The 11,949-nt window shown below is 32.1% G+C and overlaps 1 protein-coding gene across 3 annotated transcripts; it reads left to right on the top strand.

Annotated features, from left to right (window-relative positions):
• The first annotated feature begins 1,842 nt into the window (after window positions 1-1,842).
• LOC148167265 (synaptic vesicle glycoprotein 2B) lies at window positions 1,843-11,907 on the top strand. Of its 3 annotated transcripts, none has more exons than XM_088047693.1 (5): window positions 1,843-2,069; window positions 9,835-10,464; window positions 10,516-11,055; window positions 11,102-11,361; window positions 11,408-11,907. In XM_088047693.1, exons 2-5 carry the CDS (start codon window positions 9,944-9,946, stop codon window positions 11,749-11,751), a joined length of 1,665 nt encoding a protein of 554 aa, XP_087903819.1. In that variant the 5' UTR covers window positions 1,843-2,069; window positions 9,835-9,943; the 3' UTR covers window positions 11,752-11,907. The 3 variants fall into 3 exon arrangements, with proteins under 3 accessions (XP_087903819.1, XP_087903818.1, XP_087903820.1); XM_088047692.1 differs by lacking the exon at window positions 1,843-2,069 and adding an exon at window positions 5,006-5,116; XM_088047694.1 differs by lacking the exon at window positions 1,843-2,069 and adding an exon at window positions 7,220-7,384.
• Window positions 11,908-11,949: the final 42 nt, after the last annotated feature.

Genomic DNA, 11,949 nt, shown 5'->3' with positions numbered 1-11,949 from the left:
CTGCTTTTTAATAAATTTTTCGCTGGACCTAAAAATGATTTATTTAAAATGCCTTCATAAATGATTTGGACTCTTGTCATCTATCTTTTTGTCATTTAAAAATGTTAAGATAAATATCAAGTGTAGAGTTCAAATCATTTGTGAAGGCATTTTAAATAAGTCATTTTTAAGTCCATTAAAAAATTTATTTAAATGCAGATTTACACATTTACATTTATTTGCGAATTGGGTTAAAAATATTTTGCTAGGTTTATCACTTTACACCGACAAGGATATACACAGTGACGGCCAAAATAAAGTGGTACAGCTCTTGAATGACATTGTAATCTAGGCCAAAAATTAAACTACTGATCTATTAATAGAAAATAAGCAAACTACATATAAGTAGTCTACAACCGTAAACATGTATCAATGCCAATTGTTTTTCTTTTGTTTTATTAATGTCATTGTTAAGCCTACAATATTTATCATTTTGCCTACTTTGAAAGCCTGGTTTACACAGCTCAATTTTTGAAAAAAAAATGGCTTAAGACTTGTACCGCTTTATTTTGGCCGCTACTGTATTTAATGTGAGCAAAACAGGATTTAAATGTTTGCCATATAAAACAGTACCGTTTAATACTAAATTTGTCATGGGTGTAAACATACCAAAGAAAAAATAACTTGTTTATTCGCGGAAAATAAAAACGATACTGAAAAACTAAAAATTTTTCTGATCGGAAAAAAGTGCAATGTTTCCAAGGCGTCAAGTGATTACCCATAGATTTTTGAAAATGACTTACAACATGGGATAAACAAAATTAAAAAGTTTTGTTTCTTATCGATAATTGTACTTTGTTTTTTTTAGTTTTTTCTTTAACTTAAACCAGTTGTGGGTTCCCTTCAGGATTCCAGTTATAGAAGTTTGACTGTATTATGGGTTATATTTATGTTTTGTGATGTGATCTCGAAATCTATTGTTAACTTGCGTCAATCACTTCAAGTACAACATAAATTTATGGTGAAAATTCCGGCAAAATTCTCAGTGTTGCATAGTTTAATTTGATTAAAAAAAAATAATTTACCGCATCCTATGAGAATCAAGAGCGCAATATTCGCAGACAGGAGATTTGTGTTTATTTTGTGACCCGGCGCCTCCACCACAATCAAATGTAGTCCTAAAATTTTCGGGGGATCATAAAAATGACTTTTCTTATAGAAATTTTACATATTACTATTATACTTTTATAACAAATTCTCTTTATGATGGCAAATCAAAACTAAAAATAATACAGGATTAACAGTTCTTGTATGTTTAAAGAGCCTTTATTACAATATCGTTAAAGTTAAGTGCTACATATTTTATGCACTAAAAATATCCTAGTACATAATTGTTATGGTAATATAATCACGCGTGCACTGCAAAAGTAAAATTTCGTAAGAAAAAAACTGATAAACACGTGTTTAAGTGGGTAAAATTCACAGAACCGCGTAGTTCAGCCCCGAAGTAATTTTTTGCCATCACGATTCATTCAAATGAGATGCTCATTTACATTATCTGGTCATATAAATAGTTTAATAACCATGTTAATTACTCGTCTAAGGCTACGATCAATTAATTCTATTTGTTATATGCAATGAGAAAAAAAACAATAACATTAAATGCACGCATGAGAAGTGCGAACGGATGTAACAAAAGTAACAATTAGTTTGAAATTTGAAAGCTGTTATTACCTACCTCCACATCTATTTGAACAAATTGACAGCAACCTAAACCATCAGAAGTAAGTGTAGCTAATGATATTTTACAAAGAAAAGGGGCTATAAAGACCTTGTGTTGAGAGTAGTTAACCAAATAGGATAAACCATTTTAAACCTATCGTGTACTCACCATTGTTATACAATGACCGTTTGTAGTCACTGCGTACCTACGTGTTTTTTAATCGAATAAGTTTTCAACGGGAAATTCGTGCTTTTCAAACGTCAATGTGCTCTCTTTCTATAACATCGACAATTCTGGATCAATCTCAAGAAAACGCTCAAGTTCACTTATGAAAACGGACCGTTTGAAACAGCCTGGCTATGACTAGGTATGTATATTTTGAAAATTTCTAATTATTTTTGGTAACAGACTATGCGGGTGTCTATTAAGTACTTGCATCAGTCAACAGTGATTTAATTTAATTTGTTGCATTCAACTCCCAAGTGACGTTTGTGCATTGGATTTACTACGCGACAGGCACATTTCTTTAGTAAGAAGCCTTTATTTAACTAAAATTACTTCGAAATAATTAAAAATTAACCGGATGTGTACCTCAATTTGTATTGTGCCCGCTATTATTAACAAGAGGAACTATGAAATTTCACAATAAACTCGAGATGACTGGGAGTCTAATTGTGTTCACAATGTGACAATTTGATTGTGAATAGTTTGACTACAGCATTGGCTTGTAAAAATTTGTTGGCCCGAAAAAACTCAATTTGTTACTGCTAAAAGAATAAATACGCATTTTTATATAAGCGTGGAGAGAACCTTGGCTATTTATTTGAATATTAAAAATGGAAGAATACTTAAAATCCGCAAAATCGCTAGGCTTTGCTTATCATCTCTCTAAATAGACGTAGTGAAGACAAATGCAACGATTATTTTATGTAGATTTAAATGCAGTTTTAATATTTCAATATCTCATATTTTGTCGCTGAATCCTGATCTACTACCTGTCATTTGTAATTAAGATGCAATTTTACTCCAAAAATTTTCCGGAATAGTTTAAAATAACACGTTGGAAGAGCTTAGTGAGAAATCAATTATCTAGCTCTATTTCACATTCTCATTTAAAGGAAAATGCATATATTTTTACATAAAAATGTGTTTTATAACTAAATAATATCGATAAAAATAAAAATCCCTGAAAATTTATTTTTGTTTTTAACTATAATATGTTTATTATAAAGGCTTCGGCATGTTGTCACCCCTAAAACGGTCTTTTTTTTACAAAGAAGGTTTACATAGTATTAGCCATACAATTTTTTTTGGAAAAAAAAACAAATTACCTACTACCAATAAATCTAAGAACGAATTCTTAGCAAACAAAATACGAAAAAACGATGGCGAAAACAACGATCTATTTGTCGTTTTTTCCGTGATATGGAGCAACGATATTTTCAAACCTTCAAAGATTCGCCTTTTAGCGCTTATTATTCAGTTAATTTTGTTTTTTTCCTTAACTTGTAACTTTTTTACATTGGTTTATCCTGAACTTTTTATCCACTGAAAAAAACACAAAACAGAATTGAGATTTCAGCAGTTAAAAGTGAGAATGTTATTTATCAAACTTGCCACTCGTTAATCGTAATTTCTAAAATCGTCGTTTATAAATCCACGGCTCTGTAAAAAAACATAATGCGTATTTACAATTTAAGGTAGGTATGTAAAATAACATTAAAACGAAACCTTACAAATATCATTAGTTACAGTTGTAGGTCTTCAACAACAAAGCCCATGAGCTCATTTCTTTTGCTACAGACTGTACGAATGAATGAATTTGAGGTAAACGTAGTTTGCAACGATTATAAAAAAAGTAACTTGATAAAATTGCGTTTTTTCTCAAATTTTAAACACATTTGAAGTAAAAATTTAGATATTTTCATCAGTTATGTTAAAAAGAATTTAAACTAGCGAGTGTTTCCACAAAAACCTAAAAATCGCTAAAACAAAATTTTGCGACAGATTCGGGAGCTTGATCAACCATCAGCGTATTTAAATTTGAAAAATTTTATCTTTAAAATTAAAAACAATTTTGGGGGTGACCATAAATGTTGCCAGAGCCTGTATATAGGTACGTTACATACTTATAAAATTAGACATGTTTATATGTGTACTTATCTTTGCTGTACCTATTTTCACTAGCTTTCTCAAAAACATGTTAATTTTGTTTCATAATGAAACATTTTAAAAGAGTATCTTATTAAACGTATGAAATTTCTTTTTAAAACATAATATCTTGGTCGCTTCAACAAAAAGATTGTAATTTTTGTGTAACGTCTTAAGGCAGAACGCGCATATTTTCCACCGGCAAATAAAGAATTACGAAATAGTTCCTTCGACATTTGTAAAGCGCGTTATTTTCTTCTGGTCTTTGCCCAAAGTTTATCTTAATTTATGGTGGTAAGTAAAATATTTGTATTTTGATCCTATTTAAAAAATGGAAAACAAATAAAAGTATAATCTCTAAAGTCTTTTATCTTGATTTATTTATGTTTTCACTTAAATCAAGCTCTTTATGAAAAATGTTGCAACGTCGTCTGAACAAAAATCAACAATTATTAAGATTATTTCTTTTGGATTCTCTTCACCAGAATCTCAATTGACGTTAATTAAAACCAGTTGGTTTTTATAAGTTAATTGTGGTGAGACAGAAGTATGAATGTGGCATGAACAAAGAACAATATTTGTTTTATTATAAATAGTGCACTTTTTAGTCAGTTTTGACACGGAGGCGCCATGAAGTTCAAGAAACTTGCTGTCTACCGTGTGAATGAAAATTCTCGAGCTATTACAGAAATTTCTGCATTAAATTACTGAGTGAAAAGTTTGGCTGTCTGACGACTTCTTCGGCAAAAATTAACATGGATTTGACATTGGACTCTAAAAACCAGCCTAGTTTAAATCGTAAATACCTAAATTATCGACTGGCATTCAAAATTAGAGAAACCGGTTATTTTGCTTTCTTTTTTCATTCCTCGATATCTTTCTGAAAATAGTCTGGAATTGCGCAGATTCTCGTTTAAAATTTGTCTGCAATGTTATGAAATGACTGTTGACGTCAGGAATGAGTAATAATACTAGAGAGTCGTCAATTAAATCTAAGGAATTTTGAATCAGATTTTTTTTCGAATTGATCGTTTCATTGTGGTGCCTTCGCAGAAATAACGGGATTAATGTGGAAGATACGAATTTTATATGTAAAAGATTACATCACATGTTTACTTGTTTACTTTTTGATCAAGTTAGTTAACAATGAGAGGGTCTGGACTAATATATATAGTTGCCGCGGTTTTCACTAACTTAGTTTAACTGCGGAGGTTGCTAGCAGCCCTGCAGGAGTGTAAGAATACCCATCTCTGAGGACTTCAGGTATTTTTTTTTTAGTTTTTTTCGTTTTTACGTGTTGGTGAAACTGCATTAGTAAATTACCATAACACAATGTTTACTTTAAACATTAACCCTAGTTCGACAATCAATTTTCCAATTAGAGTTTCAGCAACGCAAAATTACTTGCTATTGACACTTCATTGTTAAAGACTATTTTTCTCCCATTACTCGTCAAATTACTTCGAAATGAGGGGTTTTAAAATCCCCCAATTATCGGTCTTACATTAATTAAATTGATTGTGCTAATGTAACTTTTCTGGAACATCCATGATTACCACGAGGTAACAACTAAATTATTTTAATATGAAATACAATAATTATTGTTTCTGTGATAAATTTGTATGTATAAGATTTGATAAGAATTATATCCTCTGTATATGTTCGTTTTTTTAATTGGCACGGGGGGGTCACTGAGTATCTCCAAGAACAATAATTAATTCTTAATGAAGAATTAAAAAAATTGTAAATGTTATAGGCGATTACAAGTTTAATCCAGATATAATAAGCAAAATGACATCATAATATTCACTGCTTGATTGTTTGAAATACGGAGCCCTCGCACTGACGAAGTAAATTGAAGCTGATGTGTTTGTTAATGTGTACTACTTGATGACCACCAGTTTGTAATCATTATGATTCTTTTAATTAGACTGTTTATCATCACAAATGTTCGAGGACCAGTATTCTTATTGGTTTTATTAATTTTATTATAAACCCCAAGCTTATGTATTTAATTAATCATCTGTTAAGAGTTTATTGACCTAACAAAGACAATAAAAAGACAAGAGTTTCGTTACTTTGAAAACAATAAAATTTTAGTAAAAATATTCCGTTTCATTTTTTTTCTGGGTATATAAATATTTAATTTGTTTTATCTTAAGCTGTCTTGAATTAAATGTTAACAATAACTTTTAAGAAACGATGTGTGTTTAAATAATTTGTATTAAGTGTAGATGACGCACTCTTTACGCAATGTTGATTAAACATACGTGAATTAAAGATTTTAAGCAATAATTTGTTGATTTAGGATTAGATCTTTTTCCTCGGAAACCAATTATTCACTTGCAGTAATGATATTTAGTTTTTTCATTATTATTTCACTCTCCAAGCTTAATTTTACCAACGAAAATTAAACACGCGTTTGACTTGTGATTTTCCAATTCAGAATCATTTCTTAAACTTTAAAAAACATTATTCTTGGAATCGAAATTAAGAGATTCTAATATTTTTATGTGACTAAGTCATTTACAAGTTTTCTAACAATTTTTTTTCGTTGTTAAGAAAGTTAAAACTTTCGGAGTTATTGGGGTTAATAAACTTTTCTGAATTTTAGGTTCATAATTTCATTTTTCCTTCGAGTTAATCATTCTACTTATATTTCATTGTTGTACTTCTAAAATGTTGAAAACTATCAAATATGTATTACCATTTTTTTACCTCAAAGTTACCTTCTCAGAAGTCGCTAATTTCAGCCATGGTCTGTCCTTTCTACTTTAAATCATAAAAGGTTTTATTGACATAGTATTTACGTGAGAATTCGCGTTTGTATTGAAAAATGAAAACAGGTGCAATGACGCACTTAAGGCCATCTGGACTATCTTATCGTTCGTCCAGAGTAAAGAACATTGTTTTATACATATATTTATACATTTCTTTTTGTTGTGGCCTTGGAGATTTATCGTTTTGAGCACGAACAACACTGATTTGACTTGTTCAAATATTGTACCAAATATTAGCAAGTTCTGGTAAGCACGAAGTAATGAGTAAAACCCAAGTGAAGATTTCCCATTGTTGCGGACTAATTACTATCATTATCAATATTTATGTCAACAAAATGCTGTTTATTTTCCCATATCAACCAAAGTCTTCGGTCTACGGTAACAGATGTACAAATTATTCAGTTCACATAGAACTTACAATTATCAATGTGGTGATAAATTTAAACGTTTTACTGAGGATTGTGGTTTTGTTCCGTCAATCGAAATACTCTTGTCCTTTAACCATTGATTCACTTCTATTCCCACACCAGTTTTAAACGGAAAGGAGCAGCGCAACCTAGAATTTGCACCTATCTTCAACCACCATTTGCACTCAAACTCCACAACTTTTCACAGCACTCACTCCGTATATATTTCCCAATTTGTATCCCTAAAAAACTGAAATGTGTGTCAAATGTTTTCACAAGTGCGTTATGTTAAAAACTCGTGAATTATAGTGAACTACGTCTTTTTGGAGTCTTTTTTCCAAAACGTAAGTTGTAAATTTGAGCGATTACCTAAAATAACCAATCACAGAAATTTGATCTCGTGTTGTAGAAATTTGACAATATAAATACAGAGCATGTCATGTGAAGTATTTTAGAAAAAGTGTACATAAATGTCTCATCTTTATTAGGGAAAAAAGTAAATATTTTTGTAGCGACGACACGGTAAGATTTCCATGCAATTTTGTATTTGGCGCGTCATTTTTTTTAAAGAAATATTGACGACAAGTCGATGCACAATTATCATCTTCTTGTTAAACAATAAATATTAATCGTGACGTCATGAATACTTTCTCTTATTGTTATCGATAACCCTTAATTAAAAAAAATCTAAATTACGATGACAACAATAAGCGAAATGCCACTGCGCAGTAATTACACTTGATAAAAGAATAGAATAAAATAACAATAAACAGAGCCATCGCAATGAAAGTTGTAAGTGTAAATAAAAATTTGTCTATTATAGGAACGCCTATTTACCATACTAGACGACCTACCAGTAACTACTTTTCAGTGGCGTGATTGCATTTTTTATACCGAAGACAACTCAGATTGTTTTGGAACCAGTTTCATTAAAATTTATTTTTGATGAGTTGGGGTGTCTTAAGATCGCGTTTTTTATACATTTCTCTTAAGAATAATTACGAAAACGAATTACATCAATTAACGTTTTATTATTTTGTTTGTCAATTAATAAAACGATGAAAATAAAAACAAAAACTGACGTATTTAAATTGAGATTTATCATTAGCGATTTTTATTTGCATATAAAAATAAATAAACAGTATTTTACACTTTCTGTTGATAAAACAAATGTTAAATGATTTTAATGAAATGGGTCGCTTGGGATGTAAATGTTGAATTATTTCATATCCATGGCCATCTTCATTACTGAAGGATAACCAATGGAAATATGAGATGACACCTCTTCGCACTATAAATATATTACAGTCGCGTTACTGACTAATTTAATAAAGTCGCACAAATCAGTGAAATTTTAACATCTGTAAAACCACCAATCAAGGTTTGCTATAAACAAAGGCCACGTCCATATAAGCTAAAACGACCAAATTCTTTTTCTACAAGGTTCACATGAATTTGAAACATCATTTACAAGATCATTCATTGACCGCCAAATACGTTCTTGCTGCATGGAAAAATCGCAGTAATCATTCATTTCTACTACTTACCTATCACCAGACATCGTTTATACTGTCATTGCGGCTTCACAGAGGCAATAATCTAAAATTGTCTTAATTGGAATAAATTATTTTGATGGCACTTGGCATGACACAAACAACTTGTGAATATTGCAGAAGCGACAGAATTTGATCATTTTCATTGCCTGTAACTGTAAGTTTTCAAATTGAACACAAATTAATCTACGAATAAATAATACGCGAATCAATTAATAAAGTAGTTTGTTTCTCTCGTTTAAAAAATTTTCAAGAACCAGTTCATATTTTGACTGGGTTATAAATATTATGTATTTAATTGTTTTTGTCTGAGAATTTTATCATCATATTATTAATATATTATTAATTAATTATTAATCGCTACAAACTGAAAAAAACACGCTATTAACAACAATAATAATTAAGTAAGAACAGTCTTTTTATATTTTTTTACTTTGTATTTTGTATACTACGTAAAATACTAGATTACCAGTTATAATCGCAAAACATATGTGTTGCCAATGAATCACAGAAAATTTGCTATAGAAACTTTTTTTTGTAATATGGACAAATTGGTTTACATATGTATATTCGTTTTTACATATAAACAAGACTTTAAAGTCGTCCATTAAACTTCATTCAATTCAATTTTGAATTTTCCAAAAATCAAGTCGTTTTTAAGCAAAATAATTTGTTACTTGTCACTTTTGAAGTTTGAAACCAGTGATGTCAATACGAAGAGAAAGCAAATTTGCAAGAAATGTTATTTTTTATGGGAAAAAGAAATTTTACTTTTACACGTAGGAACCAAATATAAAGTAATTTCTCAGTTTCGTACCTCTGCGAATTGTTCCATGATCAGTTACAAATAAAGCCTCCAGTTCTTAACCGGTTAAATAAAATTAACAAATATGTAATTATGTAGTACTAATTAGGTACTTTTCATGGATGTCTTTATCACCTCTTTTATTATTACCGTAACATTATCTAACACCCTGTAGTTGAAACGGACAAAGAAGAGATAACACGACTTGATAAAAGACTATTTTAATCTGGGAATTGCTCAGATGAAGAAGTAAACACAGATCACCCAACAATCTAGTCCGTTTATGACTTTGACTCTATTGTTTATGGCGATTTGTGGTAAGGTGACTGTAAACTATTTAAAAAGTCAAAGCCATAACCGCACTAGATCGTTGGGCCAAGTGTATGTGGACCGATATAAGTAGGTATGTTAAATTTAAAAGTGTTTATTCTTTCAGAGCTTTCCATCGCCTTTTCGTCCGCTGCCCCCATTAAAAGCCGCCCCCCGGCCGTCTCCGTACTTTTTCGCCCGCCGCACAAAACACAAAACTTTATCGACACCATAGAATGGTAGAAAGTGATTCTTCATCAAAAAACAAGCAAGATTGTGATGTAAAGGACGAGCGCGTTGTAAACGGCGGCGGATCCAAAGATCTTGAGCTTGGTAATCTAGCGACATTGAAAGACCTAAATAAAATCCCAGTGGACGTCGAAAAAGGATCATCTGATAAAGCTGACTTCGAGCGAGCTATCGAATTAACTGGATATGGAAAGTTTCACTACATTCTATTAGCAGTATGCGGCTTTGTGAGCACCTCGGAGGAGATGGACGTCATCTCGATGTCCTTCATCCTCCCGTCAGCACAATGCGACTTAAATCTGAGTACCCAAAGCAAGGGGTGGCTCAACTCCATCATCTTCATTGGGATGATGGCAGGAGCCTATGTTTGGGGGTCAGTGGCGGACGCTTTGGGCCGTAAAAAGGTGCTCATTGCGATCTCTTTCATGAACGGTCTATGTATTGTGGCTTCAAGCTTCAGTCAAACATATGAACTGTTCATGTTATTCAGATTTCTAAATGGGGCGGCGTAAGTATCTTCCAGCAGCAAAAAACACAATCCTACGATTTTTTTTTACAGGTTAGGGGGCAGCGGACCAGTGATCTGGTCTTATTTCGCAGAATTTCAACCCAAATCTAAGAGAGGTTCCATGCTTTCCTTCATGGCGGCCTTTTGGACTTTGGGAAACTTATTTGTAGCCGGCTTGGCCTGGATTATCATACCCACCGGTATCGGTGTATATCATCCAAGTTTCACTTACAACTCCTGGAGGATCTTCCTTCTGATTTGTGCAGTACCATCATTCATAGTCGCAGCTTTGCTTTTCTTCTTACCTGAAAGTCCCAAGTTCTTGCTCTCCAGAGGAAGATACGACGAAGCCATTGAGATCTTCAGGCAAATATACAAAACAAACACCGGTCGAAGCAAAGAGGATTATCCTGTTAAACAACTGATTCTTGACGATCTACCAGAAAAACCTATCGAAACTAAAACAGTCATTAATGGCAAATACAAGAACATGTTCATTGATATTATAGAAAATAGCAGGCAACTTTTTGTAAGTCCAATCCTCAAGTTCACTGTAATCTCCATCACCATCAACTTTACTTTCCACATTGGGTAAGTTTGGAAACTCTAAAACTCGTTTTTATAGTAAATTTCTTAGCTACTACGGTTTGATGATGTGGTTTCCTGAACTCTTCAACCGTTTTGACGAATTCTCGCGCGTGCATCAAAATCAAAGCGCTTCTGTTTGCGTTGTGACAAGCTTCGTAACAGAACATGGAAGCCAAGACGGCACATCTTGCAGTGACACAATCCCAAGTGCTGTTTTCTTGGAATCTCTAATTACAGTAGCATCGGCCATTCCTAGCAACATCATCGCTGTACTTTTCATGGATCTTCTTGGCCGTAAATTCTTCTTAGGTACGTTCATATAACGTCAGTCGTTTTTTATATGCTTGTTTTATAGTTTTCAGTACCTTAGCATCCGGTTTCTGTGCTGCTTCAATGTATTTTGTTTATAACAAACTTCATAATTTGGTAGTATCTGCTGTATTCAGTAGTGTCATATCGTGTGGAAATGCAGCTTTGGATTGTCTCATCACCGAAATCTTTCCAACAAATCTCAGGGCAACTGGAGTGGCTGTTTCAATGGTGGCAGCTCGTCTTGGTGGTATTATTGGAAATTTAGTTATCGCTAACTTACTAGATACATATTGTCCGGCACCAACATTCATCGTAGCAGCATTATTAATAGGTGGAGGCTTACTTTGCCTCTTTTTGCCAAATACAACGCGAAAAGCATTGTCTTAACACTCAATTTAACTTAGATAAAACTAATAGTTCTAGTAGTCAATGTAAATCAATTTATTGTTTCTCATATTATGTTAGTATTATAGAAATTTAGAACTTTAGTCATCATGTTCTTATTATCAAATGTAATTAAAATAAATATTTAAAAAAACCTGATGAAGTCTTTATAATAATGACCTTCTCCGGTGACATCACCTA

This window comes from Gnatocerus cornutus, chromosome 10 (assembly GCF_029298725.1).
Source record: "Gnatocerus cornutus isolate USDA-ARS CGAHR chromosome 10, icGnaCorn1.1, whole genome shotgun sequence".
NCBI lineage: Eukaryota > Metazoa > Arthropoda > Insecta > Coleoptera > Tenebrionidae > Gnatocerus > Gnatocerus cornutus.
Note: the sequence above shows the minus strand (reverse complement) of the source record. Positions and strands in the feature narration are given on the sequence as shown.